The sequence below is a fragment of the Platalea leucorodia genome (genome assembly GCF_965183815.1).
Source record: "Platalea leucorodia genome assembly, chromosome: Z".
Lineage (NCBI taxonomy): Eukaryota > Metazoa > Chordata > Aves > Pelecaniformes > Threskiornithidae > Platalea > Platalea leucorodia.
The window spans coordinates 87,749,698-87,769,216 of NC_138858.1; the positions used below are offsets into that span (position 1 = coordinate 87,749,698).

The following is a 19,519-nucleotide window of genomic DNA, read 5'->3' on the forward strand; positions in this document are numbered from 1 at the left end:
ATTTCCTGTATTTTATTTTTATTTCTGTATTTCATTTTTTATTTCCTGTATTTTTTATTTTTCATGGCATTGTAACTCAGTTTGTAAGTCCTGATGGGACAATGTGACACGCTGGTTTGTATGAAGGCTGCAGATTTGTATACTACCTTTACTATTCTTTTGGTTTTTTATGCTACCTTCAGACCTGAGCTTGTGCAGACCGTGTCTGGGTGCTTCTGTACCACAGCCCTAGGACTTCTTGTCATAGGGTTAAATTCTGAAGTGGCAGTTCAGGTGGCTCTGCAGCCCAGGTGTAGATAGGCTCCAAGTTACTTCTGTCAAATATTGCTGAATATTCCTTCCCTGCTCTTTCAGGTATGTATGTAAGATGTTACTTAGTAAAACAAGTTGCAGAGTATCCAGAATTAATACGAGTTGGCGGAATGATCAAAACCCGGATTCAGACACTCATTTGGCTCCCGACCCATGCAGGTACCCTGGTTTTGAACCCAGGATGGAGAGAAGCTGTGGAAGCTAAGAGCACGCTAAGTGCAACTTTCAGAAGCCAAAGTAGTTGAGGTTAAAGTAATAGTTAAGATTAAAGCAGATGCGCCCTTAAGTAGCTTTCGCTATTATGGATTTGAGCATTGATTGTTGTAGCTGTTAAGTCTGCTCAGTTTTATCTTCTGTACACAGAGCTTTATGACTAAGCAATTTCAGAAAGACCAAAGGTATCATTTGAATGATGGTTTGGGGCATACATTCATGACCATTCTGATACAACCTCTTATTTTTTTGTAGATACAGACTATTTGCTTTCCAGAATGTTTGTTGGATATGAAGACACTGAGGATACTGAAGTGTATGAAGATGAACTTTATCACGAGGAGTCATCCAGTGAGCAGAGCGTTGATAGTGAGGTGGAGTTTCATCTCTACAGCCAGATCCACTATTCCCAAAATCTTGGAGAAATCAGCTCGCTGGAAATGGATGAAGAAGCTGATGTTGTAGAAGTCACGGGTCATAGTTCAGTTCTAACTGAGAAACGGTATGAAGACAAGAAAATCACTGAATTCATTGATCATGGTGCTCAGCTTTCAGGTGACCCTGAGATCATTGTCTTGTCTGATACACCAGATGAAGACAGTGTTTACAAAAGCAAAGTAAAGAAGTCAACAAGCTCTTCAGCTCAAGGTAAAACACATATCCATCCAGGATCTTCTACACCAAATCATGCCGAAGCTGCTGGATGTAATACCCTGTATCCTGCTGGATCAGGCACAGATACTTCAAGGCAAAGGAAAAGCACTAGTGGGAAGCTTAACTCAGTTAGTTCTGCTGGAGCTGATGACATCCCAGATGTGTTGGTAATAGATGATAGCTCGGAGGAGGAGAGCTTGATATCTGAAACTGATAATGTCGAGAGTTGGATGCTTTTGGGAGCTGGTGGAGATGACAGAGATGAAGATATAATGTTGAACCTTGAAGGCTGTGCAACTCCTGTCAGTGAAGGTTAGTACTTTTTTAATCACTTGTTTATTCTTCTGTATGTGGGAGGATTTGTCTGCAACGATACTGATGTCAAAGACATCTTTTCTTTCAAAAGAAAGAGAAAGAGAAAGCAAATTGGAGTGTGTAATGATGGGTGCAAAACTATGATGAAGGAAATAGCCATTTATTTATACAATTTCAATAACATTATTTCAGTAGTATAATATATGGAAAGACAGCATTTTTGTTGGTAGAAATTTATAAGTAATATCAGAGTGATTCACATTGTGAACTTCCCAACTTTCCTGTATATTTTGTATTCCTAAGAGCATATAAGAAGTTGCAGTTGGCAGGAAGAAGGGGGGGGAAATAAAGACGGAATACAACAGTTTCTTATCATAAACAAAGTAAGTAGAAAAAAAGCAGTTTGAGGACTACAGACATAAAGAAAATCAGAGGTAGGAACTGCGTAACAATAAAAAGTTTGCTGAGAAGTGTGGCAGGGTAGGAGAGTCATCAGTGCTCATAACCCAGGGAGCAGTGTCATTCCTCTTTACGTGTGATAAGGTTTCTGCCCCCTGCCCCTGCCTGCCTTGCCTCATTGCCCCTCACCAGTGCAGACAGCCGTGCTTGTTAAGGCTTTGCTGTATGCTAGACCAGAGAAGTTACAACTCGGGAAAGGGATGAACTCTTCACAGGAGAGGGCAAGGAGCGAAGGGGAGACCTTCTGAGCTGGTTCCCCTTCCAGAAGCAGATTCTGTAACCACTCCTTCAGGAGTCTGGCAGTTTGGGCTGTTGATCTAGCATTTACTGTAACTTCTTGTATGGATTCTGCACCAAATCATTCAGAGAGCTTCCCAACCACTAAGACTGACATCTAACATTTTGGTATTTTGCAAAATATTCTTCCATGTTACTGTGCAGAAAGTTAGTAAATGTGATGGTTAGCGTGACACATTCTAGATACGTTTGTAATAATCATACTATGTAATACATACCTTGTCACCAGCAACTAAAAACTCTCTTAGACGATCAGACATGCTTTTTTCTTGCCCACCGACTTCCTGAAGCACAAAGATCATTTCCAGAAACAGCGTCCCCTGCCAGTCTGAGAGAAAACACTACCTGAAGAAAGGCTGCTTCGGTGGCAAGGCTAGCCAGATCAGCTGCAGCACTGGGGACCTTTGCAAGACACTTTTTAAAAAAATTATTTATTTATCCTTTAAAAAAAGTATACTGTAATTTTACTTGGTACACATGTAAATGAGGCAACCGCCTCATTTGGGGTGCAGGGAAATGTAATGTTCTGCAGTGCTGATCTGCAGGCTGATACCAGTAAAGTTTTTCCTCAGGATGGCTGTGTAGACGGTGCTGCTGTTCACATGCTGCTACTAAGCTGTTTGAGAGGGGAAAGCTGAGTAATTGTCTTTGCCTTCTCTTCTGGTAAAACACCTGTTTCTTGCCCATAAATGTTCAATAACTTTTTGCTTAGAGTTGTTCTTGTGTATGTTTTTGCAGAGCTATCCATAGTTCATGGCTAAACAGACCATAGTGTGCGCTCGATCTCTGGTGGTTGATTAAAGACACCAGTGTACTTGCCCAGGCCTCAGAGATTTAAGAAATGCTTTCCCTGTTCCTAGCATAATGCCAGAAGAGTGGCAGAGCATTCAGTTGCCATGCCAGAAACCCAGACAGCCACATTATATTTGGAATTTATGTAATATTTTCTCCCTGTAAATCTTTTAAAATGCAGTTTCTAAGAATTAGCTTAAAGTTGCTAAATTTCATTACTACCTTTCTTTTTATATTTTCATATCCTCTCCTTTTGTTCAAAACTAGAGCTAATTAGCTAGTCTTTTTCTTAAATTACTCTGCCTGTTGGGGAGCAAATGTGTGGTGCCGTGTGGTGACTGCTGTAACAGCAATGCAGTTTGTGCACAGCACAGTTAATACATTTTCTGGGTAGCACCTATTTTTCTCATAACTGCTGGGCAGGCAAATGACCTGGAGTTACGTTTGGTTTAGTCTATGTATCTCCTTGGATTTATGTACCAAAATTGGTGATGGTAGCGCTAAAGATTACCCAGAAAAGCAGAAGATAGAAAAACGTTTAAACAGTGCTTGAGACTTTAAGCATATTTCAAAATTATGTACACATATTTTGGGAAACATTCTGTAATTAATTTATCAGAGTGATTATGCTTACTAGGTGTAACATAAAAATGAAAATTCATGTCTTTATTCATTGTGTTCTAACAAAGGTGTGCCAGTACTAACTGAGAGAGGCTTTTAAAAATCAATATGGGAGGTTAATATCAAGAGACAGTTTTGGTAACTTAGGGTATGTTTTTGTAACAAATGTAGTAGCGTTTCTTATTCATATATATATTTATAGATGTTGACGATAAGCAAGCCACATTCAAAGCAGGTAATGGGAGCAGAATTTTTCTGTGCGGTATAAACTTGTCATACTGTTCAGAACGAAAATTGTTTCATTTAATGTATGCGATGTAAACATTTTTTGAGTTGCTCGAATGGGAAGTCAAAGACAGTCACGCAAGAGCCTCATAAATATAACTGTTCTTCTCCTACTCTGATTTTTATTCTCAAAGCTACGTCAGAACCTCCTCAAAACCCTTTCTTGCACCTTCCCTCACATCAGTAGTGGTTCTGCCAACAGCAGCCTCATGCCCGGAGCTGTGGGACATACAGAACATGCATCAGGCAAACGCAGCCATTTGGGAGCAGGTGCTCGCCGTACACGCATATCTCTCTTCCTTTTAGCTGCAGCCTTTCTACATATGCACGACTTTGCAGAAAGCCTTAACCCTTGCACGTTTCTTCCGACTGTGAACAAGTTAATGATGACCCGTTTGAATCTACCGTACGCGATGGGCAGAGCAGAAGCCCGTGCCCTGGTGCTGGCCCCGACGCAGGCGTGCACCTGAGGTAGCGGGAGTACCGCAGGACTGGGCTCCGGTCAAAGCCCTGGTTCTCAGCTGCATCCCAAATTCCAGTGAATGTTATTCAGGTAGCTCCAGCACGCAAAAGTTTGGTTCAGCTGCTCTATTTCTAATATGTATGGTGATGGGGATGCAAAGACACAGGCTTAACATGAATTGGTGTTGTATGTATGTGTGTATGTAATGAAAAGCCAAAACAGCATCAAAACAGCTTTAGGGAGCAAAACCCGTAACTCTTCCTAATGTAAAGTAACCATAATTTGTATATTGAGCTTATGCAGCACTGTATCTCCAGTTCTATAGACTATGAAGGACTCCTTTGCTGAAATGTAAACATAAAAACTTTAAATCCGAAGGAAGAAATGCATTTATAAAATATCTGTGTTAGCAAATTACCCTCTCAAAGATACTCTCTGTTAATTCATTTTAATTATTTTGAGACATGCACAGTTCTGTTTTCAGTGTTTCTAAAGAATGAGATCAAGTATTTAGGTGACTACATAGTATGTAAATTACAATTTTAGGGCTTGCAATATCAGTAAGGATGGACATAGAGTGTAGTGACTGGTAAAGCCTTGCCCTTTCCCTTCTCCCCCGAAACTCCCTGTGACTGTGTAAATGGGATAGACCTCCCGTGACAGTGTCATAGTGTGTCTAGTGTCCAGTTTGCTTCACGTTAAAAAGGGAACTGAGATGTGAACAACTCTCTGGCTATGAGAGTAGCCGCTTGTGTCAGTCATTTGATGAGTCTGTTTTCATGTCTGAGTCCCTGAAATAGAGATGCTAAGGTTCCACTGGAGGAACCTCAAGGAAAGGAATTAGGCATATCTCCTTATTCTGTTAACTCCTCTACATCTTACTTGCCTGCCCTGCTCTGGTCTAACAGCCTTATTATTTTTAATGTTCTCTATAAACAATTAACGCTTTCTTGACACCTCCAGTGCGGAGAGTCTTCTCCCCATGCGGCCTTCTAGCTTCAGTCACCACCGTCTGCTGTGACAGAAAGAGATGTCCCTTTGCCTTGGGAAATGAGCTGTGCTTCCTGATGGTAAATCAAGATTCACCTGTACCCTTCTGTCTTCAGTTGACATCTTGAAAGTTACGGCTGGTCCACAAACCCTGCTCTTCAGTACACAGCTGAAAACTTTTCCATCCTTTCTGCCCTTTTTCCAAATGGCTTTAGATGCCTTTCACTTTTTATTTTTTTCTTGTCTAATACCACATTAAGCAAACCCATGTTTGTCCCCATATTTCTGTAAAATCCAATTTTTCACCATGCAGCTGCTGGTTTCTCAGTAAATACAGTTGATTGGCAACCTTTCATTATTTGGGATATGAAGATGGGTGCTGACTTTCTTGTTTCACACAGAGGAATATCAGGGAAAGCACGCACTGTGTCCATAGTGACTCTGGCCCTCCTTACTCTGAATTTGCTTTTCTGTCGTGAGATTCTGCATAGCTTGTAGCAAAGCAGGCACTTGAATTACAGACGGTTGGCCAAGCTGAAAGACAGCAACCATGTACCTGTGTGTGTTACTTGCCCCGACCTGGTCATCTGTGGGTTTCCTTGCATGGCATTTGGAAAAGTGCGCACTGCTGCTGCGTATTACTTTGCAAAAAGGGTCCTACCCACTTCACATGCCATTTAAAAAATCAGTAATTCAGAATATCTAGGTCTTTGGTATGATTTACCTGATTTTTTAAACGTTTAGAGTCCAGAAGAAAGTGTGCAAAGAGAATTGTTACAAACTGTACCGTGTACTAAATGTACTGAATTAATTTTCAGTGTCGGAGAGTTTCCAGGTCTTTGAAGGAGGGTTCTCCCCTCCCACCCCTGTCTTCCACTTTGCAATAACAGTATATATGATAAGAACATTAATCTCCTGTAGTTGGAAGTCTTTCATCCATTCCTTCATTAAAAGCTTCCTTTTAACATATTTCCTCTCCCATGTATAGCTGCAATCCTAATCTCTGCATTTTTTTTTTTCTTCATGGCTTTTGGAAAGACAGCTTTCAAAGCTGCAGCATTGATGTCCGGCCACTAAGGGGTACAAAAAACAATTTATCTTCTCCCTGTTTCATCTTTTGCCCACCCAGTACCTTCCTCGGAGACAACAGGCTAATGTGATCGCGCTCTGGGCTTGGCAGGTTTGTGTAGTTTTTATAAAACAGCACATAAGTATTCTGCTGGGTTCCCAGAGAGGGAATGGTTGTTTTCTTCTCTGCTCTGATTTTTTTCTTGTTAACACAGTAGCGAGGCTTTTATGAGAGCGTAGCTAGAGATACTACTTCTGGCACAAGAAGTTTCTCTTAAAAGTAACAGCCAGTGGATATCGGTCTGCCCTAGTCAAGAGCGTTACGTTCAAATGCCCTTCGTGGTCATTGCTCCGCAGCCTGCAAGCCTCATCAGAAGCCCTGGTGCAGCCTCCTTAGCAGCTCTGGCTGCGTTGTCGTGACGTTTGCAGACAGTGTCACGGCGTGCGATAGTTTGAGCGACTCCCAGGTATGCTGCTCGGGGGGGTCCTTCCCTCGGCCAGCAGCAGCCCCCTGGACCGGGGACCAGCTCAGCTTCTGTGCGGGCGCACTGCCTGCTTAGCGGGAGCTCGCTCCAGCCCTGGGGCACAAAGAGGCTCTGTACCAAGGATGACACTGTGCTTTTATTTAACCATCTTGTTCCACGACTGTGTGTAAGCCGTACTTGGTGTAGCTTCGGCTCTGGTGGTAATGAAGAGCCGAAGACTTGGAGCAGAAAGCACGAAACTCAGCTGAGGCTTATGGGGTGTTCCGAGATATTTTTAAATCTGTTCATCACATAACCTTCTAGCTGTCTGAATAGATGAAGTAATTTTTGTGTTTCCTTACAGATTGACTTCTGGAATTTGGTAAAATACGAGTGTTTTTAATCTTCTCTTTTGAAAGTAGTTATGAAAGGAAGCCAGTGTCCAAAGGGCTAATCATTTCACTTGAGGCATGGGGTCTCCTTTTGCTCTGACTGTCCTGTAAAACTGCCCTGTACAAAAAGGAATAGTGAACGTAAAATAAAGTGCAAACTAGTATTTCCAAAGCAGTTTTTTCAGCTTTCCATTTTGGCATCCAGTTCCATCTTGTTTTCCTGGTTTAGAGGTCTTGCTATGCACTGATTTTTATCCTTAATAATCAAGTCTCTCATTTAGTCAAAGAAACTATAACAAAAATATATCTGTAAAATTAAAAAAAAAGGGATTTGAACATTTAGTGAATGAAACCATAAAAAAAATACACGCCTAAAATGAAAAAAGGGAATTTGAAACAATTTTATTTTTGCTTCTTCCCTAAAAAATAATGTAAGAAGGAGTTTTCTATTCAGCAGCAGTAACTACAGCTTATGGAGTCAAAATAGAAATAGCAGTCTCTGATAAATTTAGCTTATTGTTTTATCTCTGTCAGCCATGCTCAAAAAGGAAATACACTTTGTTAACTACCAGTATTTTAAATGGCTTCTTCTAGATGTATGACTTAATCTTCTCTTAAGTCTGCGTGGTACTACAGAAAGTATTCAAAAATCTGACCACATCTGTTATTTTTTTTCTCTCTGTGCTGTTATTCAAATCCCTCAGTATATTTTTAAATGGTGAAAAGGTGTAAGCTTATTTCTAAAATGACAAAAAAGTACAGTAAGTTGTGCTTTTCTTCTTTAATTTACCTTTTCCCTTGGCAGCTAGTTTTGAACGTGACCTTTGCAAGATATAGTATGTTTTTGTTCTAGAGTCTTGATATTTGTAGCACCAAATTACTTTTTCTACAAAAATATCTCTGCAAGAAATTTTTCATTTTGTTAGGCCATGAAAAACTATTTTAAAAGCCGTACTTACTTGTACTTTTTGGATGCCTAAGTTGTGGAATTTCTGAATTAAATTTCAGCAAAAGTTGCTTTCAAAAGTGAAAAAAGATTTCTTGGTGAAAATTAGTTCAGCAGTTAAATTTTTATTATTAATACCTAATGGTATGTGCTGGATTTTTTAAAAGCAGCAAGACTTACTAGTGTGGTCCATGTACAAATTTCAGTGTCACCAAAAAAACCCAAAAAAGCAAGGGTTTATTTCTTGGCAGTTCTGCGTGGCGGCTCACAGCACACTGCTGCACGCAGATTGCTGCTTCTCCACTCGCTGCTGCCTCTTCTTGAGGCTGGGGAGGCTGCCGGGACGCTGCAGCCGGGTGGCTGTGGCCATGTCACGTTGGTGGCAGCTCAGGGTCCCCTTTTGAAGGGTGGCCTCAGCCCCCGGCGAAGCTGTCGTGCCACCTGGAGCACAGCATCTCCTCCCGGGAAGCCGAGCATGGCCACTGGGCAGCTGGAGGGGCCGGCTGATGGAAAAGCAGGCAGGAAAGATGTCTCAGTGTAAAATTAATGTTTATTTGGAAGTAGCTTGTACTGGGAGTGGTGTTCATGTGGGCTGGTAAGCCACGCATGTGGGACCGTGCTGTCCGTCACCTGCTGCGAAGCTTGGGGATGGAGGGGCTTCCAGATGAGGGTGGGAGTGGTGGGAGCCCTTGGTCCTCCTGCCCAGGCTGTGCCCGTGCCCACGGTGGGGCCCTGCCGAGAGCCCAGTGCTGCCACAGCCCTGCCCGCGCCTCCCAGTCCCGTCCCTCTCCCGAGCACAGCCAGGCGCGCAGGGCTGGGGGCTGCGCGCTTCTTCCCCCCGCAGAAGGACAAACAGACAGAGCGGTGCCAGGTCACACCGGCTGCGTATAAAGTGGAGGTTGATGTCACCGTGTTCAATTTTTGCATTTGTGTATGCGTTGCTTAAACCCTTTATCAGCTTGCTTTCTGCAGAACTCCACCCTGATGAATGCTCGGGCTTTCCTGTGATTTGGGGGGTTTTCTTCTTGCTTGTGTTTGGTAGAACCTTAACGTTACTCAAATGTAGTAGGAGTGTTTTTGTGCATGAGTTACTATAGCAGAATGCACCCTGGAGCAGTAATAAGCAGTGGGAATCCACCCACCATTTGGAATATACAGCACATGCATATGGATATTTTGATTAAAGAAAAAAACTTAATCTTCTTTACTGTTTAATGTGGATACACTTGAATCTCTTGATTATTTAAGAAAAAAATTAATAAAACTAATAAAGTTCCTTTGCAAATCTGAAGAGATCTAGACTAAGTATACCTGCAACCTGAGCAGGCCCTTTTATCTGTACAGATTTCTCTGCTATTGTGGACCTTAGCTCTAATTTAAATTTCCCATGGCTTTGGATTGCTGACTAGGTTTTCTGCAAGAGTGCCCATGCTTACATGGTCATATATTCTGGGTGACTTTTTCACTTTTTTTCTCTTTTTCTGCTGTTCCGTTGATTGTTATAAGGGGAATTTTTTTTCCACTTCTGTCATCAGTTTGATCTTTCTTCCTTGTCCCTGTTTCTTTGGGTTTCTTACAGGTGGGGAAAAACTCTCGTATTGCAATTGAATTTTTGAACACTGATGGGAAACTGATTTAATCCTGCTGAAGGAGAAGTTCAAGATTTTTACGTAATTAAAAAATGCAGTAGAGAATATACTGAAGACATAGGACTTAACGGGTTTAAAAAGGGAAAGAGTAAAGTTTGAGTTGGGCTTCAAAGGGACGTAAATCATGCAGATATGTGCATGGAATAAGCACAGGAAAAAAGAGTTTATACTAATGAATTTTAAAACAGAATAAAAGTGTAGAGAAGGACTGATAGGAGGAATAAAATGGCTTGTTAGTGCTTTATTATGTGTCTTCCTGTTTATAGTGGAAGTGGTTTTGTGCTTCGAAGCAGTGGGCAAAATTGACATTCGGAGGAATGTAGAAGGATGTCACATACTTCATTTTGTGAGCCCTCAGGCTGTTAATTGGCACGCTTCTAGGGAACTCGGGGCCTTTTTGCTGCAGAGAACTGACTCCGTTTCCTTCTGGTACGGACAGGATTCGCTGTGAAGGTTTGAACTGCAAGCGGGTTGAACTGCTGTGTTATCAAAATAGGCATGCACACAGCACGTTAGATAGTCGGTAGGTTTCTTACTGAAGAGCATGGAAAACTTACGCTGTGACACCATCACAGTGACCATTAATCTTGTGACTGCTGGTATTCGGTGGCTCTTTTCTTTTTTAATCTGGAGGAGAGACGGCAGTAGATCCTTAGGCTATTATAATGTTTGTGCATGTGCAGGTATATATACACAATAACACAAGCTAACGAGTCCTGGGATGGTTATGATAGTTGTCTTTATACTTTGTTAAGGTATATAATTTGTATTTCCAGTACTCTTACTGCTAAGTATTGCATGCCTTTCGTGACTGTATTTCACATGTAACGATTCTTCTCCAGCAGCTTTCCTCAGGAAAGAATTGTGGCATCTGCAGGCGAGACGTCAGTGCGTGTCGGTGCACACCTTGCGTTGTTCGCCAGCCCCGAGCCACTGTCCGGTGTGTTCTAGCCGAGCACAGTCCTGCGCTTGCTTTCACTTTGTTAATTGCCTGTATTGTTCCCCCCCTAGCGCTGAGACGGTTTCTAATCTCCACGTGTAAATCAAAGTAACTCCTCAAATCTCCAGAGAAACTCCGGATTAGGGAGGTTTTTGTCACCAGAAACTGTCCAGTTGCCTGATGCTCACAAAGCCCTAGCTCTCCCAGGAAGCTCTCCGTGCTGGCGCACCGCTCCGCTCCACGGTGCCGGTGAGCTGGCAGGAGCCCATCGCCCTCAGAAGGTAGGAGAGGCGAGGGTGACGCTGAGGATCTCGCAGGAGGTTGTATGAGCAGCCCATCGCCCAGGTCCTCTGCTGAGGGTTTCTGGTTAACAGCGGCATTTCCCGGTTAACAGCGGCACTTCCCATTAACGTGGCAGCTTTTGCAGTTGTGGGATTTAGCTTTACGGTGTTTCTTTTTACGTGAAAATTTTTAGCACCAGGAAGGTTTCCCATCTGCCAGGTTCAACCTTTACTCACTTTCTATGATGGTGGTTACGTTTGTCTGTTTTTCCTCTAATACTCTTGCAAATGTCTGATTTTACATTGTATGCAACAGTGCCAAGTATCTTGAATATGTCTTGGGAGATAATGACGTCATTAGAAGTGAGAAAATAAGAAAACAAAAGCTCTGTCTATTCATCTGGACTTCTTGTGGATGTGGTGATGTATGGCTTATGTACAGAGCAGTAAAGCCATCGCCCACACACTGTAGAAAATTATATGCACAGAACTGGCTGCCAAGATATATTTTGTCACCAGTTTGGTGCTAATTCTGTGATTTCTTTTGCTGTCTTTGTACAGTGACAGGTTTGATACGTGGTGGTGGTTTTCCTTCCTTTTGACCACTTTTGAAGTGTAGGTGAGGGAAAATACTCACGGACACTGAGGAGGCTTATTGGATATAGCAGATTTTGGCGACAGTCACAAAGCAATTCTTTGCTCAAAAGTGCGCTTTGTTCGCGTTGCATCGTGTTGCGTGGGCTGTTGTGGCACACTGATCCTTCCTCAGAGTCCTGAAGCACCAGAAACAGCGAGGTCCTGGCCAGGCATCCTCAGTACTCGATAAATCTTCCTCCATCAACTCCTTTAAAACCCCAACAACCAGAAGGGGGGGGGGGGGGGGGAAGGCTGCCAGATGCTTTTTTCGGTCTCTTTTTGAAACTCTCTGTGCATGGTGAAACATCAGTGTTTTCTCTGCCCTTTTAAAGCAGAGGCAGCGAAACACACTGTCACAGCCTCTGTGGCGACAGTAATTGCGTTTACGTTGTACGTACTTCCCAGTCTAGACACTGCCTGAAGGTAAGCCACTAAGTCGGTAACTGCGTCTTGTACATTTAAAACTTTAGCTGCAGAGGTCTGGGGATTTCCCCCTCCCCCCGAAGCTGTGGGGGGCTCCGGCCGGCGGCTCGCTCCCTTCGCGCTAATGCCTGTTCGGGACTGCCTATAAGTGCATATAAGAACGTACATACGCACACGTGTAAGCATATGCACATGTATGTATTTGTATGTATATTTCTAGACGTGTACGTGCAGCTTCAGGTTTTCCATTTGCATTGTGTTCATGTGGGATATCTGGCATGCAGCTTTGCAAAGAAAACTAAAGTGAAAAAAGTTGCCAACTTTGAGCAGAGATTTCTCTGATGTTCCAAAATCTGTCTTTGAGAGGGGCAGCCGCATTTCCAGCGTTCATTCGTTACGGAGATGGCTGAAGTCTGTGGGATAGGCTTCAGCTTGCGGTAGCCCAACACAAAACAAAACTATTCCCTGAGGCTTGCTCTTTGGGACATACACAGTTTCTGTAGCATTTAACTGTACTTCTGATACTTCTAGAACTAAAGCTGAGTGGGCGTGTACTAGAGGGATTTTCTCATCCCATTTTTTAGCGATTATAATTTTGTTTCGGTGTAAAATTTAGGATGGCAAAGAAGAGGATCCCTTTAAGAAATCAGTGTCAGCAGTCAGAGCAGAGGGACAATTCAGTTGGCATTTGCGGTATATATGTGACTGATGTACCCCTCCCCACGAGCTGTGCTGTGGGGTTTTCCCAAGTTGACGGTGAAGGCAGTTCGTTCCCTGTGTTTTTCTGAAAGATGTCCGTGCCGACCTTTGTTTTTAATGTAGTAGTGGTTTAGTTTGTACGTTTTTATCCTATTTAATTTTCCGTGTACCCTTCTTTTTAAAAAAAAATCTTTTGGAAACTTAGATTTCTAGACAGAAAAAAGAAAATATTTAAAATGTTTTAGTGCTACACCCTTTTGTCAAAAGTGAAGCTTAAAAGCCAGGCATCAGGCATTCACTTGTCTTTTTTGTGTTTTCTTTTTGAGCAGCAGCCCTGTGCAGGTGGAGCGACGCCGTTTTCCTCGCGGTTTCTCTAAAGCCGGAGTGATTTAATCCCGGCTCAGCGCCGCGATTCCTTGTGCTTTGTGTTGTTGTAAGCAAGGTGCAGGGGCTCGGCCGAGCGCCGGGGCCGAGCCGCCGGTCGCTCTCCGCCGCCGGCCTCTCCCGCCCTCTCCCGCCGGGAGGCTCCCGCGGCCGCGGCGGCGGCTCTGAGGGGAGGCCGGTGCGGCGGCTCTGAGGGGAGGCCGCTGCGGCGGCCCTGCCCGCGGAGGGGCCGGGGCCGCCGGCTGGCCCTCCACCCCTTCCCCTCGCCTTCGCTGGTGGCGGCCGGGTGGGGCTGGGGCCCCCTCGGCGGCTGGGGCGCTGCCGGGCCGCCGCGGCGGGAGCCCCCTTCGTTGCCGGATGGGTGGCCGGGGCCCGCCCGCGGGGCCGCCGGGGGAGCCCGGGCCTCGGCGGCGGGCGGGAGCTGCTCAGCCCGGCCGGGCGCGGGTCAATGTCAGGGGCAGCCCCGCCGTCCCCTCAGCCCCGCCGGACAGGGCGGCGGCGGCGGGGTCCCTCTTCTCTCTGTGCCTGATCATTAACGGGATTAAATGTAAGCCGTTGTGTACTTAGTGCCAATTAGTTTCTCATCGGAGAGGTTCATTATGTTTTTTTCCTCTCCTTGCAATATTCTTTCACCGTTTGACTACCTTTGTGGAGGAGCCGGGAGATGTTTCTAGGACCCAGCGCGCTTTTGTCTCCTGTTTTGCTTTTACAGTCTCTGGGGTCGAAGCAAGGTGGCTAACGGGCCTTTCTGAACCCAAGTATTTGTTATTAACCTTAAAAATCACCTTTCGTTGAAAATGGTCCTGAAGTGAACAACTTCAGAAAAGAGAGAAATTGCAAAAATCCTTTTTTGGCAAGCGTTATTTTAATTTCCTTGAGGTCTTTAAATGAGAAGTTTGCATGTTAGTGATATATCTTAGCCTCCATGTTCAAAGCGCAGTACGTTTTTAAATACAAATGACACTTTCATGACGTATGTCAGTGATGTAATTTTTTATGGCACACACGTATGCACTCTCTAAAGGACAAAAGCTGAAAAATACTTTCCCTTGTATGGACATACACGTCTGAAAATCATTCTTCAGTAGGCTGAAATAATGAGAAGGAGCACATGAAAGTGTTCCAGGTATATGGTGGGGCAGTGAAAACACAGTTGCATCGACATGGAAAAAAGCAGCTGTAACTGCTTTTCAGCCCATGCTGTCTTAGCACTGAAAGGGGAAATAAATGCAGACTGAGAAAGCCTGGCAGCTATCTGCTAACCACCTAACTCTTCGTGACAGGGTGGAAAGCAGCCAGCATCCAGCAATAGTCACTTGGACCTGAGACTGTGTTCATACAGACAGACAGATAGGACTGCCTTTGGAATTAGAGTGGCTTCCTTTATTAATAGCAGAGTGGTATTTACATTGGTAACTGTTTTTAAGCCTGCAAGTTACTTATGTTTAATATATTTAGTTAATTTAAAGCCTAGTCAGTTGGTTTGTTTAGTATCCCACATTCACCATCACAGAGAATGCACCTTCAAAGTCATCCCCCTCCGCCTTTTAATTTTTATTTTTTTATTTCACAGCTTGACTAATCTTGAGTTGCTTTGTGAAGCTAAAAATCTGTAGGACTTTGAGGGATCCAGCAGGCTCTTTGGGATCTGAATTCTTCCCAAAAGAATTTTTTTGTAGTCTGTCTTTATTTATAGTGTTGTAAAAGAAGCTGACAATTTACTGGTTATTAAGAATAACTTCATTTAAACTTTTCTTTCTTTTTAATTTGGCAAATATCTGTTTGGTATTTTTTCATCAGTAAAACTGAGACCATTTCTTAGTCGATGTTCTTATGTCACCATTCCAGTTTGTATCTTACAGGGAGGACATCTGCTCATAAAATAGACATAAATGAAAAATAAACCAAAAAATCCTTGTCAATAGTTCAGAAGCGGTACAGCTGCAAGAACAACTTTTAATTCTGATGTAGCTCTCTCTTTCTGTAGTTTCTCTGAGAACGTAAATACACGAAGGAAACACGACAGCTTCCCAGCACAGGTGGATTATAATGTCAGCAGTGCCCTTGCCAGACAGCACAGCTGCTCAGATGCCCTGCAATCACACAGCAAAAACCTAAATGTCCTTACTGTGGAAGCAGAACTTCATTGCACGCAGCAGTATGAACACAGCGCAGGTACCAAAAACTTTGTGCTTTCCCACTAAAAACAGTGGGAAATTTGCTGCAATAGAATTGTGGGGGTTTATGTTTATAAGGTTAACTTATGTAAGTAAGCCATTATTTGTAATTCATCTTCTCTTAGTTAATTATGTCTGTTTTAACTTTGCGTGTGCCACTTGAAATTAACAGGAGAAGCAGGAAAGGATTGTTGACTTCTGGTGTTAGCTATGGTGGCATTAAATATTACAGTCACCCTGATTTGAATCTGTTTTCTGCCATCCTTCTGATGGGACTGACCACAGTGGGCTCGTCAGAAGTTTCCAGGATAAATCAATCAGACTGGGAAATAACTGAGATTTAAGTGGCTGTCCTGTTTTAGAGGAAATGGATAGCTGGTTAAATATGTCTAGCTAGTTGCATTATTTTTAAATGATATACGTACCATCAATGAGGAAAACATGAAAATTACTGCTAATGTCAGCTAATTCAAGGATGAAGAGAAGAATAAAAAATGCTCTTCCAGTCTGAATAGGAAATTTAGGACAGTCAACAAATTCTTTTCAGTTTGTTTTCCAAAATTTAACTTTATTATTGTAATTTTGAAGTTTATTAATAAAATGAAATGCCATATAGGACACAGTTCTGTATGGAATGAATGAAAGATCAGAGTCTGTTCAAACAATTCTCATCAAGGAAAAGAAAAAAGGACAGGAGGAGAAAGGGAGAAAAATCAAAATTACATCAAGGAATCAGTATCAGACTCTCTTTACCTGCCCCCATGCTTAAAATTCTAAGTTGTAATTATTGACCAATGTCAGTGTGGTTCAGTGAGCAAAAATTAGGACAAGTGATCTGAGCATAAATACTACCATTGCTTAGGGTTGAAAACAGTTGATTAATGACTTGGTTTATCAAATTAGTATCCAGGTGACAGTGCTGAACCTCCATGTTCAGCTGCATAGTACAAGCATCCTAACTCCACGTACACTTCTTGATTAAAAAAAGCATGATTTTTCAGCTTTTTGTTCTAAGCAGTGGAATACAGTTTTTTGTGATAAAAATACGGCCAGTCCTCTATTTTCTAGTATACTTTATAAGTAGTGGAACAAGTACAGCAATATAGTACAATGTTTTCACTGGTATTTTATGTGTTATCATAGTAATGAAAATCACTACTACTGCTTTTCTTTCAGTGATTCATGCAGAATGCATTGTGTCCTAGGCACCGCACATCCCAGAGGGGAGAAGAATGGTGCAAGGTAGTCCAGGGGCAATAAGTATGGAAACATCAGTGATTTAAGAATATGTTTTTAATTCAGAAGTTAAGGTTATTTTCCCCTTGTGAAACTGAGAGGGCAGTGGTCTGAAAGAGACGTCAGGAAAAAGGGGAATGGCTCATCGTGCAGCCCACCAGAAAGACATGGTACTTGCTCATTTACATTTTAGCATTGAGTTTTCTGAAGACCTTTTTTTTTTTCCCCTTGAACACATAGTTAATAGAGCAATTTCTGTAACGTTTCTACAGAATGTAGTATAAAGATAGAGCTTCAAAATAAACTTTAATTGTATCTTTCCAGAAACAATTATGCTACCTGTATGCATTTCAACTCCATACACACAAATTTTATTTAACAAAACTCATGCCTGTATTTTTATTTACAGTGAAATCCTTCTATTTATGCATATATAGTATCTCTAATTACACAAATGTTAAAACATTTTTGGATGGAGCATCTGTGAAGAGATACATATTAGTTATTTCTGAAATGTAAACGTACAATAGTTAAAAATAATTACAAAAAACTGCAAAAGCCACAGTTGTGCTAAGTTGTTAATGCCAGAGACTGCTAATAAAATATTAGCACTAGTAAGTTCAGCTGCGTTCTGTCCTGGACCCCAATATCAATGGCTGAAATGTGCCAGAAGACCAGATGAAATTAATTTGCAAAATAATAAGCTTCTTGCATTTAAATAATCTTCTTAAACCAGCAAAAATGGAGAAATATGATTTCCAATTTTATTTCTTTTTCATTTTCCGAGACAGAAAGATGAGATGACTTTACGTAGGAAATGTTGTTACAGGATGTGTATGGGAATACAGCTACGGTTAGGCGGTGATTCATAGCTGGAATAGCTGTGTTTTGCATTTTTTTCACCTTTAACACTTGGCTATCAAAAGCTACTCCTTCAGAGCTAGTTTTGACACTGTACGAGATGGTTGTCTTGTAAAAGCTTTACAGAAATCACAATGTGGCTGCATGGCAACTACTAAAGCATAACTTTTAAAGTAAAATTTGCTATTTCTTTTTTGGTTTAACTCCCTTTTCAGAGAGAGAGAGATATTTCTTAAAATATACAATGCTCTTTTAAAAACTGTAAGTTGGAAGGAAACAGAAAAAAATCCTTGTTTGACTGCAAGTTGTAAAAAACACAGTAATGGTGATGTCTGTCTTTAACTGAAGACTCTCACTTTCCTTTTTTTTCTGTAAAAAGTAATAAATTAATGAATAATTCACATAGATTTTGGCACAGGTTATTTTGGAAGGTAAAAAATGACTGAATTTCTACTATATCTACTCTATATTGGAGAAATTTAATTCTTCAGTCTTTTTAGTGCAGTAACAAGATTTACCTTGGAAAAATGTTTTAGTGTTAACGTGTGGTATCAGGATAACTGTTTTCTTCATTTTGATACCACAGTGCTTTATCCTTGTGTTTGAAGATAAATCAACAATCCGAGGGAAGGAAAGAATAATAAAAGTTGTTGGGGTCTGTAAGTGGCTTACTTTTTCTTGAAGCTTTCTGTGCCTTGCATTTAACAGTAGCAGGATGTACCAAATCCAAATGTTTAAGGCCCAATGTCACTGCCAGACGAGAGATTATAAGGCAGGGGCGTGTTTTAAGTGATGGAGAGGAATCTGCTTTAGATACCAAGCAAACAAGGGCTGGCTTTCGGGGGCAGTCCTGCGCAAGTACGCTCTCATCCCTCAGACATAAGGGGGTTTGTAAATGCGCCATCCTGTTGGACTGAATTCCTGCCATGGTTCACGTTCTCCTTTGCAATTTACTGCACACTTACAAAGTGTTCAGTCCTCTCTTTGACTGCTTTTAAAGTGAGATTACTGTTGCTGTAATGCAGTTCGGAAGGGTGGCATTTTAACCTGTTTGTTGGTTGGATTCTTACTGCTTCAAGCACTGATCATCATCTTCCCTGCGAAAAGCCAAGGCTGCTTGAAAGAGAACTCAGGGTAAATTTTGTCATGTATGGCAAGAGGTGCAAAATGCTGATCTAGGTCACGAATCTCCCTTAATGTCTAACTTGGGCGCTTCCTTGGATAGTAAATGTAAATGTGTTGTTAATAGGCTTGCTTGGTTTAGTTGCTTTTCGCTGATGAAGTATTCTTTGGGCCGGGCACACTGTACTGAACGTTGTCCAAGCAGCATCGTTTGTCAGGATACTCCTCTGCCAGTATCGCAACCTCTAAGCAGCACACTCTTCAGTTGCCGAAGATCATTGGGTAAATTTTTCCTGAATACCGCTTTCCAGCAAATACTTCCTACAGCTGTCCTATTTTAATTATATTTCTCTAAACATCAGTCTCAGATTGAACTGCGTGATTATAACAAGATGTGCCTGTTTCATTGTGTGCTAAAGCTTGGCCAAACAGAAACAGCAGTACAGGTGTAGGGATTCCTGGCTGGCAGACGTAGCGGGACGTTGTCAGTCTTGTTGCCCCATCCCAAATGTGGAATACTTATTTTCGATCCTAAAAGAGGCAAAACGTTACTGCTAGTTTCTCTAGTGCGCTCTTTTTTTCTCTACTTTTTCTGCTTAAAAATTTATTCACCTCTTCCAAGTTCCAGCAGTGAGTTACAATATCATCCAAAGTACAGAAAATGGCCTCTAGTCGTCCTGCCAAAAGCTCTTCATTTCCATCTTAGAGAGTTCAAATTACTCTTCTTGGCCTTTTTGCCCTATACCTCCCTGACCCCAAAGTAATCCCTTGACATAATTTCAAATAATGAGGAACTCGTCTTTCAAATTACACAGATAACATTTTTGATAGCACATATGA

At 42.1% G+C, this 19,519-nt stretch overlaps 1 protein-coding gene across 2 annotated transcripts in view; it reads left to right on the plus strand.

Annotated features, from left to right (window-relative positions):
• ZCCHC7 (zinc finger CCHC-type containing 7) overlaps positions 1-19,519 on the plus strand; it is a 119,506-nt gene that overhangs the window by 5,747 nt on the left and 94,240 nt on the right. For both annotated transcript variants that reach the window (XM_082336358.1, XM_082336359.1), the window contains one exon: positions 781-1,491. In XM_082336358.1, the coding sequence (XP_082192484.1) occupies positions 804-1,491 (688 nt within the window). In that variant the 5' untranslated portion in view covers positions 781-803. The remainder of the gene's footprint in view (positions 1-780; positions 1,492-19,519) is intronic.